This window comes from Pelecanus crispus, chromosome 3, assembly GCF_030463565.1.
Source record: "Pelecanus crispus isolate bPelCri1 chromosome 3, bPelCri1.pri, whole genome shotgun sequence".
In the NCBI taxonomy this organism is placed as follows: domain Eukaryota; kingdom Metazoa; phylum Chordata; class Aves; order Pelecaniformes; family Pelecanidae; genus Pelecanus; species Pelecanus crispus.
The window spans coordinates 40937472-40956527 of NC_134645.1; the positions used below are offsets into that span (position 1 = coordinate 40937472).

General features: G+C 42.9%; 1 protein-coding gene across 1 annotated transcript; it reads left to right on the forward strand.

Moving 5' to 3' along the window:
- Nucleotides 1-2686: 2686 nt before the first annotated feature.
- Nucleotides 2687-18217, forward strand: SLC3A1 (solute carrier family 3 member 1). The gene is made up of 10 exons (XM_075707646.1): nt 2687-3158; nt 4313-4492; nt 5633-5787; nt 7239-7364; nt 10589-10708; nt 11709-11833; nt 13123-13321; nt 14136-14315; nt 16773-16889; nt 17728-18217. The coding sequence occupies exons 1-10, from the start codon at nt 2732-2734 to the stop codon at nt 18166-18168; spliced, it is 2070 nt and encodes a 689-aa protein (XP_075563761.1). The 5' UTR covers nt 2687-2731; the 3' UTR covers nt 18169-18217.
- Nucleotides 18218-19056: the final 839 nt, after the last annotated feature.

Below are 19056 nucleotides of genomic sequence, written 5' to 3' on the forward strand. Positions count from 1 at the left end.
CCTGGCCCCTCTCCCTGCCTGTCCTCCTCCTTGTGCTGTGCTGGTAGAAGCATTTGTGTGGTCTCATGGGGACCAGGTGGATTAGGAATAGAGCTGTCTGAAGAATGAATTTTTTTTTTTTTTTTCCCCCCAGCCAAATCTGGTTCCCAATCTGGTTCACTGTGCAGCTGCCTCAGCACTTCACCTGGCACGAAGCAGTGGGCAATGCAAGGCAGGAACAAGCAGTCAGGGATAAGAGTTGATTAAATGAGTGTTAATGCTGGTGAATTAGTTGTAAACCTGCATCTTAAGTCGTGGTCATGTAGCATTGCCTATTGAGCAGCTATTTGTTATGATAAATTACATGTCTGTGTCCCAGCGATATGCCAGAGATGCTTTCTGGGACTTGCAGAAGTGCTGATCTGCATGTGGAGTATGTAAATGCGTTGACACCTGCCTTCTCTTGTTGTATGCCCATGCTGCAAAATAGGAAACATGAGGGTCCTTGAACTTGGGCTGCATTCTTGTAGGTGTTGGCTTTGCACAGTGTTGTCATCTGGGAGACTTGGCTTTGTTCTTGTGGTGAGTGATGGGGTTTTTGGAGGGTCATATGCATTGCTGGGGGGTGCATGTACATACATATTCTGTGCCTATGTTTCTTATATCTCTTCATATATAGATCCATATTCTCAGCTCTGATTCTGTATTGTGGCAGCCACATGATTTAGAAATGTGCTTATGGTCTAGGGGGGAAAAAAGGGCACACCAAACAACCAAAAAACCCCAAACAAACACAACCCAAGAACCCACAACTGAGGGTGCTGTGCGTCTGGTCCTGCACTCTCCCAGCGCCAGCGCTGAGCCCTCTGTGTGCACCTGACCGTCCCGAGTCCCGTTGGCTCGGCTGACCCGCATGTCCACGGCAGGCGGCTGCGTTTTGGTCATCCTTTGCTCTTGCCTTTGCTTCCCGCTTCGCTTGGGTGCTTGAAGGAGCTTTTGGGAAGGAAGCCACAGGTGTGTTTAAAACTCCGAGTTTGGGTACACAGCAAGGCAGGGAGTACTGAGGTCTTGAGGTGTACGTGACGCAATCTAAATATTTTCTGTATTTACACATTTGCTATTTTAATCTGAAATGAAGTTATTGAAATGAGGTGATTTAAAGGGGTGGGGGGAGCAGCTGGTGTTGTGGCAAAGACGAAGTATACAGCAAACAGAGACTGACGCATTCAAACCAGGTACCAAGTACAAGCTTATGCCCTGAGTGCCCGTGCCTGCCTGGAAACTTTTACAACTTCCTGATACCATGATGTTAAGACTGCAGAGTCATTAGAAGGGAGACTGTTTCAAATAATTTCCTGACAATACTGAATTACAGGCACTGAAACTACTGCTGCTATCTCGCATGCTCCGGCAACTGCCTGACTCTGCACAGGCTGAGGTTGCTGCTAGGCACTGCTGTAAGGAAGGGGAAGGATTAAATCTGTCGGAGAACAAGACCTCTTCTTAGCTCAGTTACGGAAGAAATAACATGGTTTTGAATCAACTGAATATTGCATGTGGGATTTTTTTTCAGCCATTAGTTTATAAACTTCTTTCATGGTTTGAGGCAAACATAATAAATACTTTTTTGAGCCCAAACCCAACTTTTTCTCCACAGCAGCTGCCCATGGGAGTTTCCCTGGGACCCTGACACTATGGTTGTGGGCAAGCGTTTGCTTTTACATGTGATAAGGCAGCTCCTTGGCAAATGTAGATTGCTTTGTGTTTCCTTCAGTATGCCTGGGCAGAGGGCGCTGGCTGGAGGGGCTGTCTTGGGGGATGCAGGCTCGCTGGCTTCAGGGCAGCTGGGCCCTAGGGCACACAGATGTGTAAATCTGTGCATGCTTGTGCAGAGTTTGGGCATTGGGCAGTGCTTTTTCCTGGCTAGAGTAGTAGAAAGGTGGGGGGGGGGGGGAAGGGAGAAAGGAAAAAGTCACTTTCCTTCAAACAAATTTAAGAAAAAAAAAAAAAGAAAAAAAGAAATATTTTAATAGTGGGCAGTGGGTTTTTCTCTCTTGAGTCCTGCTTGTGCCTGTGCAGAGCTATCCTGTCCTGACCTGGGGATGGCCCCGGGTGTAGCAACCTGTCACATGCCGTGAATCGCAGGATCGGTATGTGCCTTATCATGGTTACTGCTTAAGAGTTGTGGGTGGGCTGGGTTGAGTTAGTTTGAGGGGTTTGTTTTTCTAAGCTGTGAGAAACAAAGTGCAACCGGCCTTTGTATCTTTTCTTCTTAGTTGGTTTGTATTGTTGCTTTTGGGCCAGAAGTTGTCAACACCTCGTTCTTGCTGTCCATGTTTAAATTACTCACGCTCTGACTGCTTTAGGCAAGGGAGACCATGACCAGTCTGGAAAGCTGCATATTTACTAAATCTTTTGCTGGTCAAAACCCTCAAATTTTCCCCTGCTGTCAAAAGGAAGAGAAGTTTGGTGTACTGGAGAGAGTAACAGTAAACATAACTCTGGTACAAGCTTGCCTCCCTGAAAGACTGCGCTTTCTTGTAGCATTTTGTTATCTTGCTGAAGATGCTTATTATACGGAAGAGCAGGAGCACTTTGCCCTTTTTGTCTCTTTTTGAACTTTGACCAGTTGGTCAGGATTGATTATAAACCCAGATGCTAATTACACTGCTTTTCATTTCACTGAACAAAGGTGTGTCGGCACGCTTCCTTGCTGTGGCCGGAGTCTCCAGGACAAGACCCATGAAGCAAAATGGTTGAGGAGGAAGCTAAGAGCTTACCTATGGAGCTGGGCGAGAAAGGAGGTGTGGAGAACAATGGATTTGTTCAAAATGAGGCTTTTGATGACAAGGAGAGCGATACCAGTAGCCAAGAAGAAATGCCAAAAACGCACATTGTTGACATGGACCCAGTGGCTACAGAGGAGCTGGCGCTGAAGCCCTATGCGGGGATGCCAAAGGAAGTCTTGCTGAAGTTCTCCAGCCAAGCCCGGTACAGAGTCACCAGGGAGATTCTCTTCTGGCTCATAATTGCCGCTTCTGTCATGCTTGTGTGCGCTACGATTGCAATTATTGCTCTCTCTCCAAAGTGCCTTGACTGGTGGCAGGCTAGTCCTATTTATCAGATCTATCCTCGTTCCTTCAAGGACAGCAACATGGATGGGAATGGGGATCTGAAAGGTGGGTGAATTTCCGTTCTTGGTACGTGCAAAGCTGTGTAGAAGTAGTCTGTGTGTGCATACATGTGTATATACACTTAAAAAATAGAGAAATCTCCCAGTAGAGAAAGCCACCCTACTGGAGAGGGGAATAAAAGTTGTCTGGTTAGTCATTAATGGCAGCTCATGTTGTCATTAATAGATCTAGGACCTTCTTGCTCAGGTTGCTAAATCTAAGCCTGGAGTTAGAATGGATGTTTAGAGGTGGGGCTGAGAGTGACCAGCAGCACAACTTCCATCAGAATAAAATATCTCCACAAAACTGAGGTCAGTCAGGAGGACGGGTGGTGCTGAGCACTTTGTCATATTAGGTTGGCTGCCTCTCCATAAGAAAAAGCGCCAAAGAGGAGAGAAAGATGCATTACTTTTTGTTTGTGGTCTGGGTGTTTTTGAGCTCTTATGAATGCATTGAGTGAGAAGGGGTGGCAATGTCACTTATTGGTAGCTTAGCTGAGACTTAAGTTTCAGAAGGGGAAGGCTCAACACCATAATAGACAATAAATCTCTAAACAAGAATAATAATGTAATCTATTGGCAAGTGAAGAGAAGAAACCGTTTCTGTAGTTGCATGCCAGTAATAACATGTCAGGAAGACAGGAGAGTTTGGGGTTTAAAAATACTAGGGGAGGCTGGAGTGAGGTGTCCTTAAAGGAAACAGCAGCAAAACCCCATAAGAGTTCTTTCCTAATGGCAAGGAAAACCTGGGATCTTTGCATTAAAATTGTGCTTCCCTTTGGGTGGTTTGAGCATTAATTGACGTTCCTTGAAATGGGGAAGTAAAGCTGTTGCTGCATTTTAACAAAATATGGGAGTTTGTTTTCAGAAGTGAGTGTTAAATTTATTAAATGAAATAGTAAATCTTTTTTACAATACAGAGGAGAAATTTGCTTTGATCTGATGTTTTTTTGAAATTCCTTCTTTATCTTCCTTATAAAAGTGGCTTTGAATGTTTTCTGTTCTGTGGTCTCGTGCTATCCCTGAAGAAATGTCAAGTGAAAACCGGACAGTTATATATCAAAGGGATCTGTGCACCATCTTTGAGAGACCACAGCAAGTACATTTCAACAGAAATATTTTGTCTTTTCTAAACAGATGATGCCCTTTTCTTTTGAACAGGTATCCAAGAAAAACTGGACCATATCATGTATTTGAATATAAAAACCATCTGGATCACCTCTTTCTATAAGTCCCCCTTAAAAGACCTTGGATATGGAGCTGAAGACTTCTATGATATTGATCCCATGTTTGGATCAATGAGCGATTTTGAGAATCTGGTTGCAGCCATACACGATAGAGGTAAGCTGCAACTCCGAGCAAAATAACTCTATTAACAAGTCGTTCACTCGTATTATACAGGTGTATCTTGTAGCGCTAGGTTATGATCTGAGATTTCAATTTGTGCGTCTGGCACTTCCCCCATGGTGGCGTTGAGCAGAAGCAGATGGAGGTGCCAGTGAAGGGTACGCGGTAGCTCCACAGCAATGCGAGCTCTGTGGTTGCCGTTTCCCGCCCTTGGGTGCCGGGGGAGCGCTGGGAGCAGGACCGAAGGCGCGGGGAGTTACAACAGCAGCCGCAGGCTGCGGTACGTCCTCCACAAGGCACGGTCCCCTCCGAGGATGTTCGTGGGTGGCAGGGCTGACATACTCTCTGTGCTCCCTGGTGCACATGGGTATGGGCGTCAATAGTCCAATGGGATCAAGGCTGAGATGCAGTTGTTTCTGACTTGGAATTTCATGACTGATGGCTGCTTTCTGGAGAAAGCAGGAAAACAATTACTTCCTTCACACAATTGCTTCCTTCACAAAATTGCATTCTTGGTTGGTGTGTTTATGCCTTAGACCAAATGTTTGCTCAGGTGTTTCCCCTTACAGATGTTGGGCTGAATGGAAAATGGTCTGCCAGTCCCAAAAACATTTGGGATTTCAAAAAATGTCTAGTCTTTCAGAAGGGTGACGAAGAACGTGTGTTCACTGATGCTAGACTGGCGAAGTCCTTTCCCAGCTGGGAGGTGGGAGACAGGTGTTGAAGTCAGGGTTAGTGGAAGTGGTTCATAACAGCAGAAATCTGTTCTGATTTTTTTTTTTTCTTCACCCTCCTTTCCCTCCCTGCTGGGGAGGGGAGAACAGTACCAGCAAGATGTAGTGCGGCTACTTGCATACTTCCGTTAGACTAACTGCACCAGTAGTCTGGGGCTTTTTGTTTGCGCTTGTGCATTCCCATATCAGCAGCCAGTGGGCCTGTGCCAGCTCAAAATGTAATGTGCTCACCAGGCCCTCAAGCCTAAACCCTTCCAGCAGGAGCCCTTCTCCTTTGCCTCTGGAAAGGAAAAAGCCGAAACACTTCTGATGCTGCATTAAGAAAAAAATGTGAGCTTTGTCTTAAAAGGTTGAGTGTAATATTTTTTTATGGTTTGATTTTTTTTTTTTTTTTGGCAAGGGTTAAAGGTGATAATGGATTTAATACCAAACCACACAAGTGACAAACACCGATGGTTTCAGCTGAGTCGCAATCGGACCGGGAAGTACACGGACTACTACATCTGGCAGGACTGCACGCAGGCTGCCGGTTTGGTCACTCCTCCAAACAACTGGGTAAACATGGGAAGGGACACATGCAAATCCCAAGCTGGATGCAGGTTGCCACATAGCAAAAGCAGCTGTAACATAATTATCCCAATGTATACTGGGTTGGTTATAAGTGCCTGTGCAGAGGCACAAACTGGTGTTACTAAATGAGATTAAGATTTAAACCAGCTCCTCTGAAATCATAGGGGAGGGAAACAAAACAGTGTGTTCTTGGGGTTTTTTTCCCCTTTTTCTGGTGGGTGATGTCATGGTTTAGCCCCTGTCAGCAACCAAGCACCACACAGCTGCTTGCTCACCCTCACCCCTGGTGGGATGGGGGAGAGAATCAGAAGGGCAAAAGTAAGAAAACTCGTGGGTTGAGATAAGAACAGTTTAATAATTGAAATATAATAATAATAATAATAATAATTGTAATGGAGAACAATGAGAGAGAGAAACAAAACCCGGGGGCGGGGGGGGGGGAAGTGATGCAATTGCTCACCACCCGCTGACCGATACCCAGCCTGTCCCCAAGCAGCGATCGCTGCCCCCCGGCCAACTCCCCCCAGTTTCTGTACTGAGCATGACATCATATGGTATGGAATAGCCCTTTGGCCAGTTTGGATCAACTATTCTGGCTGTGCCCCCTCCCAGTTTCTTGTGCACCTGGCAGAGCATGGGAAGCTGAAAAGTCCTTGACTAGCATAAGCAGTACTCAGCAACAACTGAAACATCAGTGTGTTATCAGCATTCTTCTCATATTAAATCCAAAACACAGTGCTATGCCAGCTACTAGGAAGAAAATTAACTCTATCCCAGCCGAAACTAGGACAGGTGATCAGGCCAGAAAGTGGGTCAGCTATTTCAAATATTATGTATTTGAAATTTAAACAGATGGGTGCATGATTAGGAACTTGTATATTCTAAAATCTCAAGGTGGAATTAATATTTAGTACCAGCTAGTGTCATTTCTCTTTAAACTTAGAGCCTTAAGAGCTATCTTAGCTTTTGGAATCTTTTATTACAGAGATGATAAAGTTAACATTTTGACATGTTGACTCTTGTTGGCACTTCAAAGGGATAATACCAGATTGCAGAAAGCTCTAAGTTAACTAAAGCTATTTTTAATAAGTTTTAGGAAAAACAATTCCAAAAGAAATGTTCCCACCCATGTTTTCCCCTCTGTTCTGAATAATTCCCAGTGAAAGTCTACTCAAAAAAAAAAAAACCAAACAAACCACCAAAAAAGAATGAAACAGAACATTGAACAAGAAATATATGTGGCGAAGTGTAAGTAAAGGGAGAGCAACTAGCAGGAGAAGGAAATATAAAACATAAGTACCAAAATTTAGTCCATTGATTAGGCATTTTGTGCGTTAGTATATGCTTGTAATGCACCACATCTTAAAGTATGCGTAGGGGTGAGTGTTTGTTAAATTAAGAGTTCTGATTATTTCCCCCCTCCTGTATATGAGCAGGTGAGTGTCTTTGGGAATTCCAGCTGGCAGTTTGATGATGTGAGAAAGCAGTGTTATTTTCATCAGTTTGGGAAAGAACAGCCAGACTTAAATTTTCGCAACCTTGCTGTCCAACAAGAAATCCATGTAAGTATGTAACCTGCTGCTGCGCCAACAGCAAAGCAGCTATTTCTACACTTAACTTCTCTGATTATTTGTGCTACACAATTTACAGTCTAGTTGGAAGTAAATCAAGGATTGCAGTGTATGTAAGCAATTGAAGCAAGAAGGTGTGTAGACCAACATTAAGTTCATAAGCAAAATTCAAGCTTTATGCCGTAATGCTTCCAGTATTGGAGCTACTTTGCTTTTTAATTTAAAAGCAAACAAGCAACCAAAAAAAAATCCAAATAAAATTGTCCTTTAGTGGAAGTACTGGCAGTGGGTGGTGTTGCGGTCCTCTGGATTTTAAGAAGGTGTGACTATTGCTTTTTTGCTGGCTTAAGTCCCCTTCTCTCACAAGTGCCTGGCAAGATCTTGATGGGTTTTTGGAACAGGCTATTGCACTTTAAAAGGAGCTTCCTTTCCCTTTCTCTTCCCACTAAACACTATCTTAAAATTGCTTTGATGCTTCAGGACCCTTCTACTTTTCAGGCCAACCTTATGTGCAAACTGTTCATACTTAGCTCTCTATGAACCAAACCTGTCCTTCAGCTGGAATAGCTTTTCCCACCCTTGTTTATGCTTATTTGTTTTTCAGCTCTGACAACATCCCGCTTCAGCTTTTGTTAAGCTAGGTTAAATGGGGTGGGCTTTTCCAGTCTTCCCTGAAGTGAAAGACTCTCCATCCCTTTGTTTAGCTGCTACTTATTCCACTGAGCGCTTCCAGCCTGAGGTTTTTCTCAAATGCAGATGGCCAGAAGTAAACAAACTTAACAGAAAAGCTATCTGGACAGAATCTTGTACAGCGGCATAGGTACTTCTCCCTCTGTGTCCTAAGATTGCTTTGAAGTTGGTGCTAGTAGTCAAATAATCCAACATGACTGCTGTCTGGAAGCAGTTAACTGCTATCAGCTCCAGTCTGCCTCAGGAGCCAAGGATGAAGGCACTTAGCGCCTTTGGATGTTGTATCAAGGACAACAATTAATGGAAGGATTTGCCTGGAAGGAAAAGCGGCTCTTTGCACTGAAGCCCGTGCTGAAGCAGAGCTGAATCACTCAAGTTTTTATCTCTGATACAAGGAGCTGTTAATTAGCCAGTCAGATGTGGGGAAGGCACCTTGTTTTAGCAAAGAGATGTTTGCATTTTCAAGGAAGTGAGGCAATGCTGATTTGAATTACAAGGAATGCCTGGGCTTGTGGATAAGGGGGAGATAGTGAGTTTCAATCTGTCTACATCTCTGATGCCTTTACTGGGGAGAGAGCTGGACAGCCCTCACAGCGAGAGTGCTTCACCACAGCAAGGTGGTGCCCTGATGAAACCTCATGCCTGTCTGCATCAGGTCTCCCACCAGATAATGTAGAATTCATGAAAATATGGGGAAGTGGGCCTGAACATGGGGAGTCTGACAATTGCTTTTCTTTTTTCCTTTAAAAAAAAAAAATACCCCATCAGGTAGTACAGCTACCTCAAGCGTTTTGATTTAGTCCTTCAGTGTTTGCTACTTTGTACTGTTGAATTTTGGTGCATTTCTTTGGCAGTAGTCTTCACAGCTGCCCAGTTCTACTGTGATTGTCTCACTGTCTCTCTGGGGCCTCTCCCCTCACCGCGGGTACTGCATGTGCATGACGAAACAAAGCACCTTTGGTTGTACCTGTTAACTAAAGCATGACGTGAGACTGCTCTCGACACTGATTCCTGCAGAACTCCGCTAGTAATCTCGCTCCATCTTGGTACTTCCCTTAATGCCACGTCTTTCCACTCACACCTTTTTTCCTAGCATCGCACATACTTTTCAGTGGTCCTGGCTAATTTTTTTTTAATGGTACCTGATACATTACTGAAACTCCAGTAGCAAATAGATGCTGCATTTCCTATGCAAAGAAACGCAATGAAAACTGGTAAGTTTGGCCTGATAACACCAACCTTGGCAAATGCTTATGAACATCATTAATTGCTCGAGCATGTTAAAGAATAATCCTTGTCTAGTATTTTAATTCAAAATCCTGTTTCAGAAGGTTAGGTCTGTGGGACTGAGCAGGAAGCAAACTTATGCTTCCAGAGAAGCTCAAGTCCTTGGTTTAGCCAAAAGGTATGTGGGAGCAATGAAACTTAGCAGCCACTGTGCTGTAGCTTCCTTGCGTAAGTAAAAGTAGATCAGTCTCAGTGAGTACCATATCAGTGCTTGATATTTGCACTGCTGATACCTGGTGTTGCTTTTGTGATGAGCACATGCATAAACACAAATTAAATTTTGGTGGACTCAGTATTGGGCAGACACCATATCGAGAGCTGCTGCTTTCAGAATGGCTCTACAAGTACAGCTCGGTAAGGTGGAGTCTTTATTTGACAAACAAAAATCCGTAAAGCAGAGTGTGGAGTAGTTCTACTCCAGCCTATTCAGGCAAGTCTACTTCATGCATTTAAAAAAGGTAATTTGATAGCTGTCTTAAAAGTTTTTGTCCTCAGATGAAGAAGAGTATCTGGTCTAAAAGAATGTTTGCGAAAACACTCAAGGAAGACTGAACTTTAGAGCTGTTTGTTAAAACTAGAGCAATTAAAACTGTGGAATATAATAGGTACTCAAGTAGGATATACTTTTGCTAATAGTGACTAACTTCTGAATTTGATAGTGAAATTACAAATTGATAGCAGTTAACTTGAATAATAATTTTTCACGTTCCTGCAAAATCAACAAAATAAGCCTGAAAATAAAATAAAAAATTTCACATCAGTCAAATAAGACAACAAATGTTTTAAGAGCTGTGTTGTATAAAAAGAAAAGTGGTGGCACAAGGTCTGTGCAGAAGGACATATTCTTGCATATTTGAATCAGTGTGTTCTAATTGTGTGCAGCCATGATGGGTGTTCACCAACAACAGCGCTTAGCATGAGCCCAATTGTTTTGATGGATGAGATTAGAAACAGCTTTTAGTGAGGCACACCCTGGCTTTGGTCTCATGAATTACGGGAGAAGTTACCGACCAGGCTTTTTCTTTTCTATACTGGATGAAATAATAAGACATGCTCTATTTAGATCTTAGTTTGATCTTAGATCGATGTGATTAACTTCTAGTAAAACTTGAAGTACAAACTAAAAAATAAACTGTTACATATTAATACCTACCAACAGGCTTAGTTTTCTTTTTAAGTATGTACTATTTTGAACAGGGTGGGCTCACTTGGAATTCTCAACTTTTACCTTTGTCTAGGATATTATTAAATTTTGGCTCGGCAAAGGAATTGATGGATTTAGTTTCAGCGCTGTTAAATTTCTTTTAGAAGCAACACATCTCCGAGATGAGCCTCAAGTGAACAAGTCCCAGAATCCAGTAACGTATATGTTCTGTCTTTGCTTTTTTTCCCTGTATTTCCTGCTGCGGATAGAGAGTGTATGTTTTTACTCTTTTGGGTCTTGATTATGGCTTTAGAAAGATAGTCAGTTGTGTCCCTTGGAAGGCAGGTGGCTCCTGGGCGCTCTGCAGAAAGAGCACATACAAGAAAGGGGTGTAGGTCAGTGAGATACCTGCAAGCAGGAGTGCTGTGGGTGGGAAGAGAATTGTCCATAAGCACTTCATAGTTCTGTTCTGACAGTGTTGTTTGAATTTTCTGTTTAAAATAATTTTATTTTCAATATATATTCTAAAAAGACCAGTCTTGTGTTTTAATAGTTGATTTCTTGTCTTTGGTGAGCCCACTACAGGAGGTAAGCTCTGAGCTCTTGCCTAGTTGGGATCCCATAGCAGTCGCTAGTGTGTATGTCTTCTACATTGCTAGTAGGAATCACAGTAAAACAAAAAAAACCTTTTATTGGCAATATGTCCCAGTGAGAGGTGGCCACACGCATTTAGAAGCATGCACCCTGTTATTTATGCTATTTGCTTTTGCTGTGAAGTTAGTGACGTTCCCAGATAGTTCCAGCACTAAGGCACTGTTGCCCTGTGGAGTCTGGGATCGCATAAAACTGATGAGCTCTGCAAGTATCGTTGCCTTTATAAGTTACGACAACAACATTGTCCATCTTTGCACCTGGTGTGTGGCCACAGTGCCTGCTGTGCTCGCTGCTGCAGATGGGCTCGGTTGGTTAGTGCTGTGAGTGGACTCTCCCTCTTGAAGGATGGGACCCAAAATAATCAGCCCTCTGCTATCATATCTTTGGAGTGCCCCAAGCGCAGTTCAGCTCTGTGCTGTTAGTGTTAGTATGCTAAACTCATTTCAGTTAAAATTTACCTGGACTGGTGCATTATCTCAGGAAAGGATGGGAAGAATTTGGAGAGTTCTGACATCTAAAATACTGGTGAACTAGTGGGAAATATTGCTTTTTTCTTTAAGGAGAGTATCACAGCCTATTCCCAGCTCTACCATGACTACACGACCACGCAAGTTGGTATGCATGATATCATCCGTAGCTTCCGTCAAACCATGAATCAGTTCAGCAGTGAACCTGGCCGATACAGGTAATCATTATTACAGCTAGTTAGTTTTTCTCTAATATTTGTCACCCTGTTGCTAGCGATAAAATGGTTTTTTTAATAACATAAAAAGTTTTCTTCCTCAAATGCAAATAGTGGTGAATAGGCTATATTACCTCTTTCCCAGTGTGTGAGGGAAAGGAAATTAATTTGCCCTGGTAGTTCTGCTGTGTCTATGGACTGTACAAAAGTAAGCAGAATGGGCAACCATTCGGACCAGAGACACTGTAACTAATCAGCCCTGTGGCTGATTTATTGTATAGTATTAATAGGACCGTTCATGTCAGACACATCGTCAGAGATTGCTAAAATCACAGAATGGCTGAGTTTGGAAGGGACCTCTGGAGGTCATCTGGTCCAACCCCCCTGCTCATCGGGGCCACCTAGAGCTGGTTGCTCAGGACATTGTCTAGATGGCTTTTGAACATCTCCAAGGATGGAGAGTCCATGACCTCCCTGGGCAACCTGCTCCAGTGCCCAGTCACCCTCACAGTGAAAACGTGTTTCCCGATGTTCAGAGGGAACCTTCTGTGTTTCCATTTGCACCCATCGCCTCTTGTCCTGTAACTGGGCACCACTGAAAAGAACCTAGCTCAGTTGTCTTTCCACCCTCCCTTCAGATATTTATATACATTGATGAGATTCCCTCCCTGAGACTTCTCTTCTCCAGTCCCACCTCTCTCAGCCGCTCCTCATAGGAGGGATGTTGAGTCCCTTCATGGTCTTCGTGGCCTTTTGCTGGACTCCCTCCAGCAGGTCCATCTCTCTCTTGTACTGGGGAGCCCAGAACTGGACACCACACTCCAGGTGTGGCCTCACCAGTGTTGAGTAGAGGAGAAGGATCGCCTCCCTCAAGCTGCTGATAATGGTCCTCCTAATGCAGCCCAGGATACCATTAGCCTTTTTTGCTGCAAGGGCACATTGCTAGCTCATGTTCAACTTGGGGGACCCCCAGGTCCCTTTCTGTAAAGGAAAGCATGGAAATTGCTGGAATGGACTTATGTGGATTCAGAAAGGTAAGACTTCGGTCAGATACTTACTGCCTTTTGTTGACTCTTATATATTTTTTCTCCAGAAACTTCCAAGAAATATTCTCCTTGTCTCCTTTACAAAATACTGTTTCTCTGCATTGATCTTTTTTGAAGGGGAGGGGGGAAGCGAACATAATCCTTAATGCTGTGTTATTTTCTAAGCATGTTCAGCACTATTCCTAGCTTTCTTCTGCTCTGTGCAAATCAAGAATGAGCCAAAAAAGGTACTTGCATACTTTGTAGATTTATGTGTTCTGATGGTGATGAAAAGGAAGACATGGAAGCAACAATGATGTATTATGGAACATCTTTTATCCAAGAAGCAGACTTTCCCTTCAACTTCAACCTAATTAACATGAAAAATCTATCAGGCAACAGTATTTTTGAAGCTGTCAACTTGTGGATGAAAAAGATGCCTGCAGGAAAATGGCCAAACTGGGCGGTAAGAGTTCTAGACCTACTCTTATAGGAAGGGCCTGTTTCTATAGGTGATAGAAACCTGTAGGTGATAGTTCCTCTTACGGCAACAGAAAACTCCCACAAACGTATACACTGATTTTGGTGGGATCAGCAGCAGCCTGAGCCCATGGCTGAGCTACAGTAGATATCCACACAAAACTCTCAGCTGCAGTCATCGCAGTTGTTGGCACTGGCCAGCCGGCTGGCTGTTCCTGCCCTTTGATAACAGTTACACTCCCGGTGCAAGGGTGACAGAAGAAAATTTATGATCATGCCTTTCCCTCAGTGCCTCCAATGTAGTATGGGGCACTGGGTTAAACCACCAGTGAGGATGGGATTATCTTTGGCCATAAACTGACTCAATGCAATGGATTCTGGAAACCTCCCAGGGCCAGGGAGGAACATAGCAGGCAGCAGAGGGCAGTTAACTTAAAACCTTGCTCATCTTTGCTAGGAAGCTTGATCGGGATGTGCAAAAGATCTTTTCAAAACAAGCACCACCTTCACACAGCAGAAAAAATGGCAGAAATCTGAGGGAACTGTGATCGTGGAGAGTTGTTATTTGTCATCTCTCCTCAGTTCTGCCTCATGTGCTGCTGGCAGGGCTTCTGTGTGCTGCATTATTTGGTGCAGAAGTTTGTACTGGCACCAAGATTAAGGCAATTGCCCTCACAGGCCATGAGGGGAAAGAAAAAAAAGAAAAGAAAAAAAAACCCTACTAGGTTAAATTTGTTAACCAATTTCACATATACATGGAATTTTATAATGTGTGTTTAACAGAATGATATTTTCTTTAGGTTGGAAGCCCTAACGCTGCTCGGATTTCATCTCGGATTGGGAAGGAGTATGTCAATGTTATAAACATGCTGCTTTTAACCCTCCCTGGTACTCCTGTAACTTACTATGGTGAAGAAATAGGCATGGAGAACATTGCATCAAAAAATGTAAGTGAAGAGCGTATAAACTCTTATCCTGTTGTTTAGTTCCGAGTAATAGAGCTTTCAAAAATACAAGAACTTTTGTTAACAAAACCCAGTCTTTCTCACTGTTTAGATGGCTTTCTGTGTTCCCCATGGCAAAACCATTGGGCAGCAGGCAGAAATGGCCAGGCCAGAGAGCAGAACCAAGGCCTTGATGTGTGTCTGAAGTGCTAGACCGCAATCATGGTCCCCGATTTCTGTCCTCTGCCAGATCAGTCTTGCATGGTTTGCAGCGCTGTTGCTTCGTTTGGCTTCAGCAGAAGGGGCAGCAAGCGCCAACACCGGGCCTGGGCTAGTGGTTATGAGAGGTGCATTGCAGTCATCCAAGCAAGAGGAACAGAGTCACTATCTCTTTCCTCCCGCAGAAGTACCCTAATTGCTATGTCAAAGTCCATTATTTCCTGGCTGCTTTTTAAAGGAAATCAGAGTTCATGAGAGAGCATAGCTACAGTCACTGTCTCCTGCAGACTGCTTTGCCCCGACTATGCAAAAGGCACCTAAGCCACAGCCCTCTACAATGTGCCCAAGCTGTGAAGAGGGGATCTCCAGAAAGTGGTGGGTGTACAGACCAGCCCCTGCTCAGCATTGCCAGGGGGCAAGCAGAAATGGCTTTTGTTTATCACGCAGGGTTTTTTGATTTGTCTTTTAGATCCCTTTTTATAAAGGATTTAGGTACCTGAGCCTAAAAACCAGGTGCCTAGCCCACTTGATCAGTTACAAGTAACACATGCCAGGATCTTTGTGTTATTTAGATTACAGAAATTTTCAGCAGTAAGTTTATTCAAGGTCAAGAGATTAAAACAAAATGTCTGTGCCTTTCACGCTGTGCTGACCTAAAAGTGTTCCTTACAAGCCCCTGTAATTTCTTGTCTCTTTTATCATCATACCTGACTTTGGTTGTGCCTCGTTGTCCGAGATGTGTGGGCATGACTGGAAAAGATCATGCCCAAAAGGGAACAGCTTGGCTCTGCCTCTTATGACCACTTTTGAGGGCCATGATCCTATGGCAGATCCATGGTCCTATGGCAGATGTTGCTTTCACTGCGGAAAGCCTCTGCTAGGGAATGAGACGGCCTCTGCTGATGTTACCAGTGGTGTTGGCTTGTTTCCAAAGGGAAAGAGGTACTTGAAGAAGCATAGGACCGTCACCAGGTTTGTCTGATTCAGATGTGGGGAAACGATTCTCTGATTTAAAAGGAAACCTCATTTCCTCTCGGAAACAACCTAGGTCAAAATACCTCCTGCGTTTTCTTCCTGCTGCTGATTACTGCTGACAGGATGATACTCTTCTGAAAAATGGCTTGCCCTTGGCTCCTCAGGGTTTACTCTCTTAGTGGCTACCCTGTAGCTCACAGATTTGTAGCGACGCAAATCACTGTTCGTTCAGTCTGGAGAGGAAGAATCCCTGGTTAATGGGTGTCTTAGAAAGATGGAGAGTATTTGCTCAGGGTATAGTTTTTAGCCCCAGCATCTGAAATGCTTCAGGAGAAGCTGAAAGAGGTAAAGATGAAAGGGAGTGTTACCAGTGTTGAAAACTTAGGATTTTTTTTTTTCCCCTGCTTTTCAGAACATGCTAAAAGGAGAAACCCGTTATTTATAATGTCACAAAGCAAAGTGACAATTTCTTTTGTTGAGCTGCTGTTCTGACAGACTGTATTGAAAAGTGCCCTTTATATGAAAAACAGTTTTCATGGAAAACAAACACTTAAAGTATGTGCAAAATATTTTATGCCCTCTTATATCATTAAATTTAACTGTCAGATCTTTTGGCAAGCTCCTCAATAACAATGAGGAAGCTTTTTCAGAATTTTTCTGAATCCTTCAAAATGAGAACTTCAGACTTCTTACATCGACACTTTTTAATCAGCTAAAAGCTGGTTTTCAGTAAAGTTTTTGCACTTGGAAATACTTTTATCTTTCTAACACAAATAATCCTGTCCAAATTGTACCTCTTGCATAAGCTTGAAGAGTTCTAAGGTGAAAAGTGTGATGGTTACAAAAGAAAGGACACTGAATAGCATTTACTAGTTGTTTACTGTTGTTGCAACAGCATCTCTTCTTAAAGACTCCTTACTTCATGTATTCACTCACTGCATGTCTAGATGTTTATCAGAATATCCTAGCTGTCATTAGTAAACTTTCATCCAACTACCTGTCACCAGGGGAGACAACTAGTAGAGTCATTTGGGAATTCCACATTTTACCCGGTGATGCTGTATCCATGAGACCGACCGTTCTCCATTTCAGGAACTCTCTCAATTCCTATTTTCTCTTTAAATTTGGAGCAGGACTAAATCCTCCTTACGGAATTTTCACTTAAACCAAAGAAAGTAATACTGAAATGGTGCTCGTTTGGAAGATCTGAGAACATGCTATTCAAGGGATAACTTTTTAATATGCTAAGCAAAACGAGTCACTTCTTGGTAATGGCTCTGACATGACTTTATTTTCTAGGTGACCTTTCCAGAGAAATCCCCCATGCAGTGGGATGGCAAAGATAATGCTGGTTTTACTGAAGGCAACAGTAGCTGGCTACCTGTTAACTCCGACTTCCAAAGCGTAAATGTTGAAGTAGGTATCTATATGTGTGACTAATGGTTTAAAAATATTTTAATATATCTGTTTTGCTCTGACTCCTTTTACTTGGTGGGAACTGGTAGTGTAGCTAGTAAGAACAAACTCAAGGGAGGAAAATAAAAAGGCATTGAAACCTAACAAACTTTATTAGAAAAAGAAATCCTTGCACGAGCAAGGAGTCTACTTCATCTACATTCATTTAAGCAGGGCAACTGCAATTATAATGTAGATGTGGCAATTTGGCTCTTTAAAATTATTAAAAGGTTGTTAATATTAAATTGAAATCTGGGCTTTTTTCACTTCTGTTACTATAGAAAGCACTGGCCTTGTAACAAGAACTTAACATAGACCATCTATAACATACAGAAGACTTTTTTTTCAAGGCAGTTGAGCAGTGAATCAAACAGATTTTGCTCATCTACAGTGCTGACCAGCATTGAAGACAGGAAAAATAAAACACAAAACAAACCCCATGACTTCAGTAGATTAGACTCAGTGAAAGAAGTTCAGTATCAAGCTTTGAATGGCTGTGGCTTTCCCCTGAATGAACAGTACTATAAGGATACTGTGGGAGGAAGAAATAGTGTCAGTGCTGGGGAAATTCCATCCTGCCTAATAACCTCTGTCTCTGCTGCTCCACAAGTGTCAAGGAAGTGCATGAGCAAAAGCAGTTTTTCAGTGGAATTTGCAGACAAATTTGAAGAGGGATACTTGTCAAAGCAAAACGCTTGCTAATAGGTGTGTTCTCAGCAGACTGCGTGGGTGTGAGAGGTGAGTAGTATTTTCTATATTCAGTGCAAAGAAATGACCCTGTTCATGCTGACTGTTGCAGATGCAGATGACCTGGTCCAACTCAACCCTGAATTTGTACAGAGAGCTAACTTTACTTCGCAACAGTGAGCTACCCATTCATCGGGGGTGGATGTGCTACATCTGGAATGACAGTAATGTTTTTGTGTATGTGAGGGAACTGGATGGGTTAGACAGAGTCTTTATGATGGTTCTCAATTTTGGGCAGGAATCGACAATAGACCTGAAAACTATAGTTCCTAGCCTTCCATCTGAAGCTATTATAAGACTAAGTACTAATTTTAGCAATGCTGGTAAAGCTGTCAATACCAAACTAATTAAAACTGAAAGGGGAGAAGGCCTTGTCCTCGAATATAAAACAGCAGAGCCTGTTCATACTATGAAAGCTTTCCAAGGAAATTGTTTTGTAGCAGAAAAAGCGTGTTATTCCAGTGCCTTCAACTTACTCTACGTGAACTGTTAAGTGCAGGATTAGAATAACCAAGCTTTCATGTTAATTTAGAAAACGTTGGTTTCAGGGAAATGCTAAAAATTTTCAGTTTTCTTTGGCTTTTAAAAATTCGTGTACAAAATAAACATCCTGAAAAATAAAACAGGTACCTAATTGTCTTGCATCTCTGTTGGTGATGAAAAGGAAAAAGTATGGTATGAACTCTCCCTTAGGATCTGTGGAGAAGAAAAGTAAACCTGTCCTAAAAATCTGTCCTGTTTAAGTGTGTGTATTTTTGTGAGGGAAGAGAACAGTTGCTTTCCGGGTACTGCCCCTTACATTTGCTAGTCATTAAGAGGTCCTGTGGAATCCAAAGCCTGTGGCAGTTCATAGTAACTTTTTAAAAGTCTGTAGATTTGTAAAGCTTATTCTAAAGGGGTGGCCCTATATTTGTTATAATAGGTAAAAGCAAGCATGACTAATATATAAAGTTGTGATGGCTTACCTCTCCTCTCAACTCTAACAGCTCTGATTATCCTCAAAGTTACAAAATATAGCTAACATGTCTAATGCTACACTCAGGACTGTATTTCCAATGGATTCTCCCCCCCTCCCCGCCCCCCCGCTCAGTTAGAACACATTTGCATTCTCTTCTTTTTCTGCCCTAAGGCTGAGGTGAGGTGTGCATACATTAGTTCAGAGTAAGCAACTGAAACAACTCTACTGAATGTCATGCTTGTTCACCTGCTTTGGTTTGAATTTGGTGCACCTACAGCAGCTTATGTGATACAAAGGAAGGATAAGCATTTGATGTCTGGGGCACGGTGGGGGGTGATCTGGGGAACTGTGGTTTGGTCTGAGGACCTTAAGGCCACATAGTGTATTTTCCACCAACTGCTCGTACCAGTTGCTGTTCCTAGG